Genomic DNA, 17,535 nt, shown 5'->3' on the forward strand with positions numbered 1-17,535 from the left:
CAGCTGTCCCAGCCTGGCTCCAGAGCAGAGGGGCTCCAGCCCTGGCAGCATCTCCGTGGCCTCCTCTGGACTCTCTCCAGCAGCTCCACGTCCTTGTGCTGTTGTTCCCCAGGGCTGGGGCAGCTCTGCAGGGGGGTCTCAGCTGAGGGGGCAGAGGGGCAGAATCCCCCCCTCAACCTGCTGTTTGACACAGCCCCAGATCCATCTGGGAAGGATTTGCAGTAGCTGGGATGGATCAAGCAGAGTTTGCTGCTCCCTTGTTGTGTGCAGGGTGTGGATGGGCTGTGCAGGACAGGCTCAGGCAGTAGGGGGGGCAGGCAGGGGACACGCTGATGGGAAGCAGCAGAGTTGGGGTATTGAGTTTTGAATGAGGCCAAGAAACCTCTGATCACTTGGTGCTGGTTGAGCTTGGATGAGCCAGTCCTGCAGCCTGGAGAGCTCGAGCTTGTCCACGTTACACCAGCAAAAACTTGGGTTTATTTAGAAGTAGATCACAGAATCATGGGACCATTAAGGTTGGAAAAGGCCTCCAAGATCACCAAGTCCGACATTCGATCTCTCAAACAAAGATGTGTCACTGCTCTGCCATTCTGAGCGTGTTTTCTTAATTTCCAGTGGTACCTGGTCAACTTGAAACCCGTGTCTGAGTTGTGTAGAGCCCTTGGAGGGCTGTATCTCAAACCCACCCTCTAGAAACAGGCCCGGAAATTCAACCTGCTGCTTTGGCCTGGACATCTGTTTTTGAAACAGGTAGAAGTTACAGAGGTCCCCCTCTCCTCTCCCCCTCCCCAGACCTTGTCCTGAGCATTGGGGTGCACATCTCTCCTGCAGTGTTGTCAGCAGCACCTGTGGCAACCTGCAAGTGTTTGGTGAAGGAGTTGGCTGCTCACATCAGGCTGAGTACAAGGACTTTATCTCCAGTGACGCATGTTGTGCATAACCCTGCACTGAAATCCCCTTTCAAGACTCCAGTGCTTGAGCACCCTCAGAAAATCTCTGTCAGGTGACATTAGCCAGAGTGGAATTAAGTTTTAGAGGATTTAGCCGAGCAGCTTTGGCTACGGGGTAAATCAGGAAATACCCCACTCGTTAAAAACCCAGGTGCATCTTTAGGATGACGTGTGGAGGGTGGCCTGCAGACACAGCAGCTGTTTTCCCTTTGGAGATTGCTGTCAGTTGGGATGCTGGGATCCCATGGGTTTAAAGATGTGTTGACTGTGGGGACTTCTCTGTGTTGTGGTAGGTGGTTACTGGGAAACTTCAGGTAGATTTCCTTACCTGCTGTGAGTGTAGTAACTGGAGTTCAACATGTTTTTAGGAGGTCAGAAAATGGAAAATTTGTGGAGGTGGATATCTTTCTTGAGTTGTGTTCTTCTATTCTCAGGCTAAAATAGATTAGGATTATTCCTGCTGGTTGAGTGAGCAAGGGGGTCAGCTCTCTTTGAGGTAGGATCTATAGGAAAACACTTCTAAATGGTGGAAGTGATGAATAATATGGCCCATCCCTCCTGGATCAGAGGTGCAGAACCCTCTGTGAGAGAGAAGACTGTGGGGATAGTTTGTCACTCTCTCATGCAGCCTGCAATCCAACGCTCTTGGAATCTGCTGTGCTGCTCCTGCAAGCAGCTGCAATGACTCTGCCTTGCCAGTGCTCTCCTCCGACAGGCTGAGATCCTTTGTGGGATACCCAGAGAAGGGATATTGGAAAGGGAGCCAAGCTGATGTGCAGAAACATCCTCCTGCACTAGCTAAAGGGGGTTTGCCCTCTCAGTAACAGTATGCTGTGCTGGTTATCAGTGTAAGTAATTTTGGGGTTGTCTACAGTGAGTGCATCCTTCTTCCAGCCAGCAGTTCCCTGTCCTGTGCCTGGCTCCTCACAGAGCCAGCAACTTCCTAAGGGAGCTTGCCAAGGTCAGCTCTAATCCCTACCTGGTCAGGAGATGCTGAGGGCTGACATTAAGCCCCAAGCACCCAAAGCCCTGAGCTGTGCCACGCTGCAAGCCCCGGGTATTGGGGGCAGAAGAGCTGTTCTGGCTCTGGCAGGCACTGCGTAACCTCGGATTAGTCAGGTCGAGCTTCTCCCTCTTTATTAGTGGCACTGGGAGAGCAGCACAATGGAGGAGGGAGGTGAGTATCCTTCCCTGCACAGAGGTGGGACACAGCAAAGGTCCTGGATCCTACTTCTCAGCAGGAACCTGCAGGCTGGGTGATAGGGATGCTTGGAAAATGAAGGAGGGAAGTTAGTTCCTTCGCTCACTTGTGCTTCTGTGACCTGGGGTTGGGAAACAACTCTCTGGGACGTTGTGGCAGCTGGAAACTGCATCTGGACACACAGAAAGAGTCCCAGGGGCTGCCTGGGGGTTATGTGCTATGTTCAGGTCTCCAGTGGTTTTGCAGCATGACTAGAAAGGCAACAGGAGGTTCTGTGTCCTCTCGCTGCTGAACCTCAGCTCTGGGCAGCCAGGAGATGCTCCAGTGAGTGGAGTCAGTGGGTTGGAACCTGCTAGTAGGGAATGTGAAGCTTATCCTACCCCTGAGCCAAGGTAAGGAGCAGCTGGACGTTGCTCTGGCTGTTCTGGATGATTGTCAGGAATGTCGCTTCAAAGTCCTTCAGCCTGTTATGGCCTCGCTCTAAATCGGCGTCGTGGTTTTAGAGTGGCACCTCTGTGTCGTCACAGGGGCAGAGCTGGCTCTGTCCTGCAGAGGTGACGCTTCCTGCTGCCGTGTTTGCTGTCTCTAATCCTGCCCAGGCTTTATTGTGAATGCTGGTAGGCAGATTTGGGCTTGCAGGTTGTAATAAGGAGAGGAGCCAGAGGCTGGGAAGAGGCACTGCCGGGTGCCTGACCTTGGGAGTCTCTCTCCTTCCTGCCCCCCCTGCCCTCAGGGGACGTGCCGGGGAGCGTGTGTTGTTCCACTCCACAATCCTCCTGTGACCGGCGTGTGGAAGGGAGCAGGAACACTGTGTTCAGATAAGGCTGCACCTTTCCCATGGAGCAGATGTTTGCCCGAACATCCCACTGGATTGCATAATTACGGAGCCGAGCAGCTGCAGCCTGTTCCCTGTTCTGCTGCCGGGTGGCAGCTATTGTGTGCTGCTCCTGATGGGACTTTTGTTTAGCTCCTTGTCGCTGTGTCACACGCTTGGGGCTCAGCACTCCGAAATTGTCCCTTTTCTCCTACAGGCAGCTGATCTGAGACAAGAAAACAAATCAGTTCTTTTTAAATTTCATTTCCCTGCTCTTGTCCTGCTCGTTCCTGGCTGTAATTGGACTTGGGCGCAGTAAGCGCTTTCCCCGGGAGTTGTCAAGGAAACGCTCCAGCATGGTGATGTCCTGGCTCAGCTCCCCAGGAGGGATGCACCCACGATGCTGCACCCTGGATGCAGTGGCACCGGCAGCTGAGGGTGAGGAAGGGATGTGTTAACTCCCCACCAGCATCTTCATCTTCTGCCCAGCCTCCTGAGCCGGGATAAATGGATTTATTTCTGAGGCAGAGTTCCTGCATAAACCCAAAAATAAACGAGGCTGCCTTTACTGCAGCATCATCCCTTTGTGGCAGTCCCTGGCGGTGCTGATGCTCCATAAGCTGGAAGTTTGCTTTGATTGGCCGGGCTGGGCTGTGGAATACAGGATCAGTGGCTGATCCCTGGGGAGTCCTGCCAGGGGAGTCTTGGGGTCAGAAACCTGAGGGGGTGGTGGCTGGGGCAGGACTGGGGCTCCCACCTGCCTGCCTGTCTCCAGTTAATGGAAGAGCTCGTCCTTGCCCGGGGTGGAAAGGAGGGATCAGTGGTGTCACTGCTGCCAGCAGGTACCACAGCAGTGCCCTGGAGCCCTGACCTGCCCAGCTGGTACATTCAACTCCTTCCCTTAATTTGTACAAGCCATTTGTAGGAGCCATTCATTTATACAAGCCTTGCCCTCCCTGTCCCCAGAGTTTCTGCTCAGATAAACAAGACAAAGGCCATGGGAAGAGTGCACATGGAGCTGGAGCTGCAGATCCCGGTGTGCCAGTGTCATCTTCCAGAGGGACAGTGGCTCCTGCGTGCTGGGAGCGAGGCATGGAGCCGGTGTGGGCAGCGAGCAGGGGACAGGGAGGAGAGCAGGGCAGCTGAGGAGGGATTAAATGGGATTACTTACCTCTGGCTGCTCCTGGTAGCCCAGTTTGGATGCTTCCCAGTGCTGCCAGCATTTCTGCCTGCAAATAGCTGCTGGACCTTTGATGGTGGCCAGAGTGTCCTGAGGAATGTGGAGCTACCTGTGCTGCAGATGCATCAGAGCTGGGTCTCTCCTCCCTTGCCCACAGGGATGGAACCAGCCTTGCCTGAGCGCAGGGATGGACAGGATGAACCAGACGGGAGAGGGAGTGGGCTGGGTTCAGCCAGCACCAGTTTTGTGTGGATGATCCCAAAATCAGTCAGCCAGTGCTCCAGGGAAAAATGGATACATTTAGGTGGCAAAGCTATATGTAGGTTCTATATGACAAGCAGAATTTATCTCAGATTGCTTTATTTCTGTATTATTTCTCCAAGCTCTCTGGATGGCAGGAGCAGCAAACCATGCCCAGGGTGCAAAACAGCTACAGCTCTTTCTGCCAAGAGATGCCACATTTAAGGGGGCAAACCCCCCAGATTTTCATTTAGTATTGTGCCTTCCTCGATGTTTCTCATCTGAATCGAACTTTGTTGGTTTATGGGAAGAAAATGTGTTAAGTGATCAGCAGGAGGTGATCCCACCTGCCTGGGAAGGGCAGGTTGTTCTCAGCTGCCTTTTCCAGAGGGTTGCTGAGAGTCCGGCTCCTGCTTCCTGTGGTGTCTCCTCCCCTTGCAGGACTGCCCTGTGCTGCCTGCTCTGGGAGCTGGAGCCACACGTGTTGAGTATGAGAAGAAATTCAGAGTTGCTTCTGCCTGTCCCTCTGGACACAGCGTGGTGCTCGTGCCGGCCCCTCCGGGAGCTGGACTGGCTGCTGTGCTGACCCCAGGGCTGCTTCCCAGCTCAGATGTTTCCTGGCTCACAAGAGAGCTGGAGAGGGACTTTGGACAAGCATCATAAAGTATCAAATAATTACAGCTTATAAATGTGTGTGTTTGGATACACCTGTCTTATAAAGAAAACTGCTTTGTTAGATCTAATGGGCACTGCCCAGGCTCCCCAGGGCAGTGGGCACGGCCCCAAGGCTGCCAGAGCTCCAGGAGCGTTTGGACAACGCTCTGAGGGACAGGGGGGGATTGTTGGGGTGTCCTGGGCAGGGCCAGGAGTTGGACTGGATGATCCCTGTGGGTCCTTTCCAGCTCAGGATATTCTGGGATTCTGTGAACTTAAATGAGGCTTATCCTGGATTTTTGTAAACTGTCTTAAGAAATTCCTTTCCAGTAGACAGAAACCTCTCATGACTCCTTTGATAAGGAAAGACTTTGGCAAGTCAACCTGCCTTAGCTGGTTTTGAAGGAAGTGGAAGGGACACTTTCCACCAGCCCCGGTTGTTCCAAGTGCCGTCCAACCTGGCCTTGGACACTCCCAGGGATGGGGCAGCCACAGCTGCTCTGGGAAACCTGTGCCAGGGCCTGCCCACCCTCATCCTGTGGGGGTTTTGCTCCTCTGGCTGGTAGAGCTGAAACTCGGGAGCCCCTTCCTGTGTCAGACAAGGTGCAGAGGTTTTCCTGCCTGTCCTGCAGGGTGGGGCTGGCCTGTGAATAAAGAAATACAGAAAAACCAGAGGTTAAATCCGAGATGGGCACTGCTGACTCCAAAACTGAAGCATTCCTTTCGGAGGCTCTGCAGGAGCTCGAGGGCTGGGTCAGGGTCACTCAGAGCCGTGCACAGATGAGAGCAGAACTGAAGGCAGCAGGTCAAGCGTGCTGGAAGCGCCCACAGAGCCCCAGCACGGGCTGCAGGCAGGGCAGGAACTTGGGGTTTCGTGCTGGGGTTTCCCCCTTGGAGCTGCTCCTCACATTTGTGAGCACACCCTGGCTAAGCCGCACCAAATCCGATAAGAATCGTTTCAATTATCTCGTTACGTGTCAGAACTTCCCGCAGCAGCTCCTGCAAACCCCAGCGCTGCCTCGTGGCTCTGTAACCCCCGGAGCTGGAGTTAAATCAGGTTTTGCCAGGCCATCTGTCAGCTTGTTTGAGCCCAGCACAGCCGTGTGCCACGCACGGAGGAGCCAGGGGAAGAGTTTTACATTTTTCTGCCTAGACAAGTTGATTTTATAGAGCTGATTTCTTTATTTTTGGTGTGGGCTGTGGTGGGGGGGAGGTTTTGCTGGGGATGCTCTTGGCCACCTCAGGCATCATTTGTCCTGGAGAGCTGTGGTTCTTCACCTCGGGCACCTTTCCTTCCTGCGGACGGTTGGTGTTGATTCCACATTTGGTACGTGTACAGCAGCAGACACTTAAAAGCTGGGAATGAAAGCAGCTTGTGGTAATTATCACAAAATTAAAGATAATCTCCTGCTCTGGAATTGTGACAAAGTGCAGAAACGAGATTAGTGCAGTGGGAGAGCAGCGACAGCCGTGGCAGGAGAGCACATTCTCCTGGCCTGGGGCTCTCGGCCACAGCGTGTTCCCAGCGATTTCCAGTGTTCAGTGTGGAGCAGCCTTTCTCCTTTTGGATTCCCAGTGGTCTGGAGCTGCTGCTCCAGCTCATGTCCTGAAAGTTCATTAGCTAAATGCTCACTTAGTGCCTTATTTCCTGCTCTCCAGGCCATTGCGAGGTGTTTTGTTCAAAAATCACAGAATTGCGTTGGCTTAGGCCAAAGAACTAATTTTTCATCGCAGCTGGAGCTCACAGTGGTTCTGAGCCACGTGCTGGAGAGCTGGAGGAGTGACAGGGTTCACGTCACTCGTGGTGTGTCACCCACCCGTGTCAGTGACACCCCGTCACTGAGGGGACCCGGCCCAGGGGGGAGACATAGGGGAGCTGCTCTGCCCCCTCAGGATCTCACTCCACTCACTGCCCTCCTCCTGTCTGAGGTGGGATTGTGCAGTGCAGGGGGTGGGATTGCAGACCACTGCAATCCTGTGATTCTGCTCCTGAGGCAGAACTCAGGCACTGGGAGCACAGTTTAAAACAGAGCAACGTTGTTGGGTTTGTCGTTGATTTGCTTCCTGGTGTCTGAAATATTTCCCAAAATCTGACTGAGTCACACACTTTCCTGGTGGTGTTGTCATCTGCAGAACATTGTGCTCCCATTATCATCGAATCACAAATGGTTTGGGTTGGAAGGGACGTTAAAGCCCATCCAGTTCCACCCCCTGCCATGAGCAGGGACACCTTCCACCAGCCCAGGTTGCTCCTGTGATCCAACCTGGCCTTGGACACTCCCAGGGATGGGGCAGCCACAATTGCTCTGGGCAACCTGTGCCAGGGCCTGCCCACCCTCACAGGAGAGAATTCCTTCCCGATATCCCATCCAACCCTGTCCTCTGTCAGTGGGAAGCCATTCCCCCTTGTCCTGTCACTGCAGGCCCCCTCCAGCTCTCCTGGAGCCCCTTCAGGCACTGAGGTTATGCCCAACTTCTTGCTCAGGCTCCTTCTGAAACAAGCCCTGAAGCAGCATTGCTGCTGGTCTTTGAGGGGGCTGAGCAGGTACCCCAGGGAAACCATTGTCACAGTGGAGGAGATGCTGAAGCAGCAGAAATTTGGCTGGATCCTCTGGGGCTCTTCCTGCTCTCCAGCCAGCAGGGCTGGAGGACGTCCACTCCCCCTGGAGAAGGATCACCCCCTGTTTGAGTGTAGATACCCCTGATGAATAGAGCACTCAAAGCTCCACTCCGTGGCCTCTTGTGAAATTAAGCCATTTCCTAAGAAAGGGAGATGTCCTCGTGTCAGAGGGTTTGGGACTGTGTTTCCAGCTCTGATGACGTATCTGAGAGCTTGAGGCAAACCCTAATTTTCACCGTTGGCTGTAATGCAGCAGCAGTGGCTTCTCCCAAGGCAGCAGTAAAGATAAAGGATGCGTTCATTTGTGTGATATATTTGGACATTGGATTCTATAAATAGATTCAATTATCAATATAGTTTGTCAAGTGCCTACTGAGTGGCTGGAAAGCAGCTTCAGGAGTGTCTCCCTGGGCTTGTGCAGACTGACTCTCCAGCACAGTGTGGACCCATTGCTTAATGGGGCAGCAGGGATTTGTGAGAACTCTCCACTGAAGCCTCTAGGAAATGTTTTTGCTAGGAAAAAATGTGCATTTTTGTGCTTCTGAATGTGAAATTGTTTGGATGACTCCTGTACCTTCAGATTCCTGCACTAGTGAAGCTGAAAACCAAACAAAGCCAGCTGCTCTGAAGGCTGTCTGGCTTGAAAAGACGTCGAGGCCATTTTCTTGAAGCTTTGGTGGTTGGGTTGTTGGGTTTTCTTCCTGATGTCCCTCCTTTTCCTGATCCTCTTCTGTTCTCTCTGCAGGTCTGGCCCCAAAGAAGACAGCCATAACTGAGGTGAGCTTTGTAAAGCTGGGCTTGGCAGTCCTGTGTGGAGAAAGGAGAACACAGCTCCAGGAAACACTTCTGCCTGCCTTGTTTGGGTTGGGTTGGTTGGTTTGCTTTTTAGCAAAACTGGATTTCACGATACACATGAGATGACTGAAAATTTGATATCTGTTTATTTGGGAGAAATGAAATTAGTAGCAGGTCTCCAGGATCCCTGTGTTGGCATCACCCCACGGGCACAGAGGGGGTGTGGAGGGGTTGTGATTTTAGCTGTGTGATCCACGATGCCTGCACACTGGTGGCTCAGGGCACCCAGGACCTGGAGAATCTGCGTGTTGGGCAGCTCAGGGCCCTGTGTTGGGTCTCACCCACTCCTGGGAGCAAGTCGGGGAGGCTGTGATTTGTTGAGCACTAAAACAGGGGAAACATCTCCGGGGACCGATCTTCTCTCAGAGATATTCCAGGTCACAGGTTGTGAGTCACTGTTACCTTCTGGAGCAAAACTCCCCACAGTTGGCAGCAGGGAATCTAGTAGGAGGCTCTATGCCTGAAAGCTGTTCCCTGAAGCCCACACTCTTAGTTCAGAGCATCATGTTCAAGTGATTTTCATTGGATCAAACTTTTTGACATCCCCCTTCCCATTCCTCACCTGGGATGATGAGCATTTGTAGGCAGGAATAGCAAAATCTTCCCGTAAAAAATGCCAGGAACGCGACACTTGGTTCTTCTGTGCCTCCCCAGAAATGTGTGTAGTAGGAAGCTCAACTTCTGTGGAAGTTGGTTGCTTGTTCAGTGCACAAATAGCCCCACTTTTTCTTGCCCTGGAAACAGCCACAGGCAGAGCAAGAGGCTGGAAGAGGCCTTTGTCAGTGCAGTTGTAGGATGGCTGTCCCTCCCCACTGCCTGTGTCTGTTCATCACATTGTGAGGATGATGATGAGCCACTGGGGAGGCAGGATGGCACAGCTGAAGCTTGTGTGGAGTTGGATCCAGCATGCTGGGTGGAGGCTCGAAGGAGAGGATAAGCTGACGCCAGCTGCTGGGAAAAGGAGAGCTCCGGAGCAAGGCTGGCTGTGCTAATCAGACAGGGTAGGAAATGGGATTTTTGAAGGAGAAAGAACTCAGACTGCCCCTTAGTACGAGAAGGACAAGCAGTTTGACCAGAAATAGCTGCAGGCTCTTGATTAAAAGCTAAAGCACAAAGAACTTCTTAGTTTGAGCAAAACGATCCGTTGTCTGCCGGAGCCATCGGTTCAGAGCTGGGCCTGTGCAGCACTCGAGATGGACAGGGATAGACCAGAGTCACTTGGGAAGTGACCTTGGATCTCCCTCTGTGCTGCTCAAAGGAAGATCCAAAGCTGTTCTGCAATGTAGCAAACCCCAAAATGGGCTCTGGGATCCACTGGGATCGACTGGCAGAGAGCCTGGGAGTGGGTGAAACGTTGCCTGGTGATGGAGTAGAGAGTCCCTATGCCCAGGGCTGCAAAAGGAGCTGCACAGAACTTCCCAAAACATGGTTCCATTGGGTTGTTAAGGGGAGCAACCACCATCTGCTCCCTCCTGGGTCGGCAAGGAAAGGCCTGAGCAGACTCAGACAGGAGAGGAGAAGGGACAGGAGCGGGTTTGTTGTCACCCTGAAGTGCTGGCAGCCTATAGCATTTCTGTGAGCTCTTTGCAAAACTTGTGGAAGAGCCGTTCCTGTGGTTCATCCCACGTGGACTCGGCCTTGGAACTGTAGACTGATGAGATCTTGCTGACTGGATTATCTCAGTGGGAGCAGGGCTGGGCTGGGCTGTCCTGTCAGCTGCCTCTGATCTCTCCAGTGAAATGTGAGGTGTTGGTGTGACACCTGAGGGCATGGAGTTCTTAAGAATAAACCTCTCTGGCTGTTTGTTTTAATACATCACTGTTGTAAATCAATGGGAAACCACAGTCAAGCACCAGGGGAATGTTGGGAGCTGGATCTTTTCCGAGTTCTGCCCGGGGAGCAGTGGGGGTGTCAGGTGGAGTGTTGCTATTCAAACTCTTGAGGGGTGGAAGGATAATTTAAACAGCCTTATGTGAAGTTTACAAGTGCCAGTTGCGCCTGTTGGCACTCTGCAGGGGTTTTCTCCAGCAGTGCAGTGATCCCTGTGTGTGGTACAGCTGGGAGTGTGGCTGTGCCTGCTCTGGGTGTGCTTGGTGGCAGCTCAGCCCCTGTCCTGATTCTCACCCTCCTGCTCTCCCTGCAGGGACCGTCTGTGCCAGGACAGCCTGGCCAAGGAAAGAAGATTGGCCATCGAAGCGTGGATGCTTCTGGGGAAACCACCTACAAAAAGGTTTGGGTTTGGCGAGTGGGGGTGGCAGCCAAGGGTGGGTGACAGACTGAGGGAGGTTGGTAACTACTGGGCCCCAATCTGATTGAGGTTTTATGCAGCACCCCTGGACAGCACAATCATGCAAACAGCAAACCTGGAGCCCTAATCCATCTCTTCAGCAGCTGGATGAACTTGGTTAGCAGTGTGTAGTGCCCGAGACAACCCCACAGAAGTCACAGACATGACTGTGTTGTAAATACAGGGGATGTTATTGCCATAATCTCCTGTGAAATGCTCACTGACTGCTCTTTTCCTTCTGCCAGACCACGTCATCCACTCTGAAGGGGGCCATCCAGCTGGGGATTGGATATACTGTGGGCAATCTGAGCTCCAAGCCAGAGAGAGATGTCCTGATGCAGGACTTCTATGTGGTGGAGAGCATTTTTTTCCCAAGGTAAAAGAGAAGGGGAAAAGAACAAACGGATGAGTTATTTCTTTTTCTCACTGATTTTTCAAGAGGGCTTCCATCTGTCTTTAGATCAGAGTTGGATGCTCTGAATGTTTTAAATCTGCACCATGACACACAAACAGAGCAGTGGGAAGTGTTGGATTCTGCAGAGCACTGGCTTGTAGGGAAGCACAGGGAAGCAGTACTGTGTGCTCAAGTTTGTTACCCTTCCTACGTGCTTGTCTTTCTACCTGTCCATCTAGAATTTCTTTCATGAAATTATACAGTGTTTGAGATGGAAGAAACTCCTTCTGGGAGCTCTTTAACTGTGAATAAACAAAGCTCATAAAAGCTATATTCTCTATGTAAATATATTCTCCTTGGCAAGAGGCTGTTCTTCACTCTCTGGAAATAGATTTTGGCAGATAATGTAAAACCTGTTTTCCTGTTGTCCTGCCACAGACACAAAGTGGTTGTTGTTCCAGAAATGTCTTTTTGGAAGGCTCAGTTCATCTTAAATACCCCCAGCAGTGTTGGTGTGACTGTGGGTGTGTGGTGAGTGGTAACAGAGGCCCTGTGTGTGTTCTGTGCAGCGAGGGCAGTAACCTCACCCCGGCTCACCACTACGCCGACTTCAGGTTCAAGACCTACGCCCCGGTGGCTTTCCGGTACTTCCGAGAGCTCTTTGGGATTCGTCCAGATGATTATTTGGTATGGATGTATTTTTGGATTTCTCTGTCTTTCCTCGTTCATCTGCCTTTACCATGAGGGTGGGCAGGCCCTGGCACAGGTTGGGCAGAGCAGCTGTGGCTGCCCCTGGATCCCTGGGAGTGTCCCAGGCCAGGTTGGACGGGGCTTGGAGCCACCTGGGCTGGTGGAAGGTGTCCCTGCCGGTGGCAGGAGGGTGGGACTGGATGGGATTTAAAGTCCCTCCCCACCCAACCCACGGCCTGATTCTCAGTCTGGGTTTACTGAGTGGCAGCTGCTGGGCTGCTCTGGAGGGAAGCAGTGACCTGCACACAGTGTGAGCTGTGTAAACCCTGCAATGGGCTTCCCTCTCTGTCCTTGTGGTAACAATAACTCACTGTGTTTACAAGCCAGAGGAGTTGTGCTCTGCTGGGTGCGACCCTGTAATGTCCCCTGGGGCTCTGAGGACAAAGATGGGAATTTTTCCTTGTGTACTCACTCGAGAGCAATGTGAATGTAGTTATTTTAATCATCTTACAAAGACGGAATAAAACACAGCTTGTTCTTGTGCTCTGAAAGCTCCTCAGAGCTGGAAAGGCTGGTTTTAAAATACCTTGGAGTACAAGCTTGGAGTGCAATGGGGTTGAATTTGGGCCCTTGCCTGTATGTGACGTCCTGTTCTGTGTGAACTGGGGAAGGAAACACATCCAGGAGTGCACACCCTCCCTTTTGGAACAGCCCTTTTTGTCTGACTTCACCTGTAGACAGGGGTGGTTGTAGCTGAACACCTGCCAGGGAAACAAACCTCTGCCAGCGCCTGGTGTGAGGGTGGTGGTGATTCCCACCTGTGCCAGCTAAATTCAGAACTCGGGAGGGCAAGGAGCCTGCCTTGCCTCACTTGCAAAGGTCACAGCTCTGATTTGTTGTTTCTACTTCCCCTGATTGTCTCTTGCCTGCCGCAGCAGCAAATGCCTTTAATTATGCATGAGATGATTAACTTGATCAAGTCTTAGATTGTTAGTCTGTACAGGGCTGAAAGCTGTTTTCAGTGCATAATGATGAACATTTAATTTATTGCTCTGATCAGCTCCTTTCTCCCCCCAGCTCCCTCTCCCCACCTCCCCTCTCGCTGGGCAGCTCTGTGATCCTGCCCTGAACCCCCCTGACCCCCACAGGTACCTGGGTGGGCACTGAGCTGCAAAGTCCATCTGCTTGTGCTTTCTCCTTTTGTTTTTTTTTTTTTTCACTGCTCCTGGGCATGTCCTCGTTTGAGGACCTGCTGTTTGCGTCCTGATGGCTGGAAATGTCCCCCCCAGCTCAGCTGCCTTGCTGAGCTTGCACAGAGCCGATCCCTCTTGGCTGCACACCTCGGCTAAGACGTTTCACATGTTCCCAGCACACGAGGGGGTGAGGTGTGACTGTAAAAATCCTCTGGAGCAGGGGAGCACCCGGCCAGGGGAGGCTGCTGAGAACAGCCAGCGCTTTTTTGGTGTTCCCTCCAGCACAGTGGGACGTGGTTCCCTGAGCAGATTGTCTGCTCTCCGAAAATCCCGTGTCCGTCTGCGCGTGCGGGGATGTGCTGGGAGAGCCTGACTGTGATACGTGCGTGCAGGCACAATGGGAGCAGATAAGATGTCATTAGGAAGGCTGGATGTTCCTGAAAGCACATGATTAGCTGGATTCTGAGCAGTTGGGATGCTCTGAACTGCAGTCTTGGTCTCTAATTGTAAATTGTCCGTCAGCTTGCCTGCTCAGACCTAACCTGTAATGAAAATAGTTCTCACTTGAGCTTTGCCACCCCTGGATCTCCCAGGGAGACAACGTGTTGGGGAAGGCCCTTGAGGGTGTAGAACTCAATCTGCAATAAGGAGGGGATAAAACATCACCTTTTTTTGCTCTCCCCCCCAGTATTCGTTGTGTAATGAGCCTCTGATCGAGCTGTCCAACCCCGGGGCCAGCGGCTCCCTCTTCTACGTCACCAGCGACGATGAATTCATCATCAAAACTGTGATGCACAAGGAAGCTGAATTCCTACAGAAGCTCCTTCCTGGCTACTACATGGTGTGTATCACCCAGCACCTCAGGCCTGGCTTGGGTTTGTCCTGGCAGTTTTTCTGTCCAGACCATCTCACGGGGCACGTCCTCCACCTGGGTGTCTTGTGGCCTGTCCCCTTGCCAGGGACAGTGCTAACAGCACATCACCAAACCAGTCCCAGAAGCACAAATTCTGCTGGTTATTTGTACACTCTTTGGGTAAATGTGAGGCAGATAATTGTGGCATAGCTTGGAGGTGTGTTCTGGCCTCAAAATGGCTTCCCAGATGGGTGTTTCTGGGTGTCCTTTTTCCAGCACTAGTTTGTTCCTCTTCACTTGGCACTGTATATCTGTCCAAGCCTGGATTTGGGGATGGCTGTTGACAGCAATCATAGAATCATAGCACTGGTAAGGTTGGAAAAGATCTTTAAGATCATCAAGTCCAACCATCAGCCCAGCATCACCACCATGTTCACCACTAAACCGTGTCCCCAGGTGCCACATTCACACATTTTTTGAACCCTTCCAGGGATGGTGACTCCACCACCAAGCCCGTTCCAATGCTTGACAACCCTTTCCATGAAGAAATCTCCCCCAGCATCCAACCTAAACCTCCCCTGGCACAACTTGAAGCCATTCCCTCTCCTCCTGTCCCTTGTTCCCTGGGAACAGAGCCCAACTCCCCCCTGGTTCCCCCCTCCTGTCAGGGAGTCAGAGAAAGTGAGAAAGTCCCCCTGAGCCTCTTTTCTCCAGGCAATAACCACCTTGATTTTGTGAGGAAACCACTGCTGGCCCTGGATCTCTCCCCACTACTTCTGTTTGGCAGTTACTCTGGAGGCAGCTGCTGGTTGCCCTGGCTCCCCCTGGCTGCAGTTCCAAGCTGAAGGCCCCCACAGTACAGCCAGCATTGCACATCAGTCCTGCAGAGAGCTGCTGCCTAAATCTTGGGGCTGGCAAAGCAAGATACTGAGACCCAGAGACTTGCGTTGGGTGAAAGTAAATTGGACCCAAAGCCGCTGTTTTGGTGTAGAAATCAGGAGCTGTCTACCTGCACAACTGTGCAGGAGGCTCCAGCTTTATGAACGAGGGCTCTGAAGTTCAGTCAGAACCTCCCAAGGATTTGTTTGTTGTGGAGATGTCGAGGAGAAGGTGATGGGAAGCAATGCTGCTGCTCCACCTGCGTGCCTGGTGCTGTGGCTTTATGTGAGCCTACACTGGTTTTGTGAAAATCCTTTTCTCACTCAGTATTTACTGGGGAAAATTTACCCAAGCGAGAGAGGTTATGGGGGTGTCTGTGTGTGAGTGACAGCCAGGCCAGGAAGAAATTCCTGGGGAACCATCCACATGGAAGGAGTCAGGGAAAGGAAGCAGAGTGGTTTCATCCTGAGTTACTTTAAAGCTGTTTGCATTTGGTTTACCTGCCTCTGCTGCTATTAGCCCTCTCAAAGAGGGCTCACTGATGTGCCTAGGTGGGTGAGATGAGAAGGGAATGAAATGTTGATACAGTCACGCTTTTGCCATCTGTCAGAACCTGTCAGGTCTGTCCTTCCTGCTGTAGTGTGCAGAGATGTTCTGCTTCCTTCCCAAACGTGCCCCAAGCTGAACAAGCAAATCCTGCCTGTCATGTCATTCCTAATCATACTGCTGCCTAAAAAAGGATGCTTAGCAGAGCAGGATATCCGTGCTCTCTGGCTGACTGCTTTATAAAGCAACTCTGCAACAGGAGGAGAACATTTATGTTGTTTTGTTTAAAAAAATAATCCTGTCCCTGGTTTATTCTGGGCCAGGGAACGGCTCTTGATTCTGACACTTGTGAAGAGATCAAGAGAGCTGTTATTTTTAAACTTGAAGCTCCCACTTATTGTGTTTATTTCTCTCCCAGTTTGGTTTCCCTTTTTTAGCTGGTGTTCTTGGGGAAAGCAGGGAATTTCCGGACTTGGTAGTTTGCCCAGAGAGTGCTGAGCATCTCTCAGTCCCTGTATTTTCAGATCCTAAAGCCACTGAAATGCAGGAGTTTGACAAATGTGTACACTGAGCCCCTGTAAAGTTCAGAAAATCTCTGGGCAAAGAGCCCCAAGTCTGGCTGTTCCAAGACCCGTCGACGTGCTTTGTGGTGAGGGGAGCGGGGATTTTCTGCCCAAATGACCTTCCTCTGTGCTTTTCTCCACCCCTGCTGCAGAATCTGAACCAGAACCCCCGGACTCTGCTGCCCAAGTTTTACGGACTGTACTGCGTTCAGTCCGGGGGCAAAAACATCCGCGTGGTGGTGATGAACAACATCCTGCCTCGAGTGGTGAAGATGCACCTGAAATTTGACCTCAAAGGCTCAACCTACAAACGCCGGGCATCCAAGAAGGAAAAAGAGAAATCCAGCCCTACGTACAAGGATCTGGATTTCATCCAGGACATGCCCGAGGGCCTGATGTTGGATGCAGACACCTTCAGCGCTCTGGTGAAGACGTTGCAGCGAGACTGTCTGGTAAGGAAGGGGCAGCCTGGGGAGCAGGGGAAGGGAACTCTGTGGCTCTCAAGCGTGAGGAGGAGCAGTGGTTGAGAACCTTGCTAATCTACTAACCCCAGGGCAGGATCAATCCCTCCTCCTGCCCTTCTCTCTCCCTGAAAGCCAAGACGTGGAGTTGGACCTCATGGCAGCCTCTGTGGGCCAAGGCTGTGTTCCTTTGCCTGGTGCATCACAGTGTGGCAGCCTGCTCCACTTGTAGCTGCTCTGCTGGAACTACATACGTTTTCCCAATCAGTGTGCAGCAGATATAAATGTGTTTGTGAGTCTTCAGCCCTTTGGGGTAGTTGTGGGATGGCCAAACTCTGTGCAGTCAAGCCCAGAGGTGACTGTTGATTCAGAAACTTTCAGGAGTTGTTGGCAAAGGAGTTGTTGGTGGGAATGTGGACGGGCTGTTCCATGCTTTGGGATCTGTGCTGTATTTGAACTGCTGGCTTGATACAGTCCATTCTTTGTTCTTAAACTCAACACTGACCTGTAGGTATTGGAAAGTTTTAAAATCATGGACTACAGCCTCCTGCTCGGGGTTCATAACATAGACCAGCAGGAGCGGGAGCAGCTGGCCGAGGGCGCCCACAGCACGTCGGACGAGAAGCGGCCGGTGGGGCAGAAGGCCCTGTACTCCACAGCCATGGAGTCCATCCAGGGAGGGGCTGCCCGGGGAGAGGCCATCGACACCGACGACACGTAGGTGAAACCTCGGCTCCCCTGTGCTGCTGGAGGGGAGGAGGGGGAGCTGCAGTGGGAGATCCCCCATGAGGCCCCCAGGAAGTGTTCGAGGGGGCAGCTCCCCTGGGGTTGTGGTAGTGCTGCCAGTGGGAAAGGGGGAAGCTGGGAAATAGTTCTGTAAGGTTTTGGCTTCACAGCAGTTTCTCTGCTTAGGCCAGGCCATGGGTTGTCAGCTTGTGTAACAGCCTCTAAACATCCACCTGTGGTCTGGGGACTAGACACAAGCTCAGTTCTAGCTCAGCACCCAAATATTGGAGCAGAATAAGGGATCAGCCTGTTCCCAGAAGCTTGGAGTTTGTTCTCCATCACTGCCATCTTTGGAATCCTGGCCAGTTCCCTGAGGCCATCCCAGTGGGGTCAGCAGACAGCAGTGGGTTGCCCCAAACCTGTCCTGTG

General features: G+C 52.3%; 1 protein-coding gene across 8 annotated transcripts in view; it reads left to right on the forward strand.

Annotated features, from left to right (window-relative positions):
* PIP5K1C (phosphatidylinositol-4-phosphate 5-kinase type 1 gamma) overlaps window positions 1-17,535 on the forward strand; it is a 48,502-nt gene that overhangs the window by 16,992 nt on the left and 13,975 nt on the right. For 7 of the 8 annotated variants that reach the window (XM_027908047.1, XM_027908049.1, XM_027908044.1 and 4 more), the window contains exons 2-8: window positions 8,405-8,436; window positions 10,658-10,744; window positions 11,047-11,177; window positions 11,765-11,882; window positions 13,767-13,919; window positions 16,072-16,371; window positions 16,892-17,097. In XM_027908047.1, the coding sequence (XP_027763848.1) occupies window positions 8,405-8,436; window positions 10,658-10,744; window positions 11,047-11,177; window positions 11,765-11,882; window positions 13,767-13,919; window positions 16,072-16,371; window positions 16,892-17,097 (1,027 nt within the window). Of the gene's footprint in view, window positions 1-8,404; window positions 8,437-10,657; window positions 10,745-10,842; window positions 10,919-11,046; window positions 11,178-11,764; window positions 11,883-13,766; window positions 13,920-16,071; window positions 16,372-16,891; window positions 17,098-17,535 lie in introns of all 8 variants that reach the window. The other variant, XM_027908046.1, reaches the window with a different exon arrangement.

This window comes from Empidonax traillii, unplaced genomic scaffold (genome assembly GCF_003031625.1).
Source record: "Empidonax traillii isolate 1590-97213 ecotype Southwest subspecies unplaced genomic scaffold, ASM303162v1 scaffold1602:size438507, whole genome shotgun sequence".
NCBI lineage: Eukaryota > Metazoa > Chordata > Aves > Passeriformes > Tyrannidae > Empidonax > Empidonax traillii.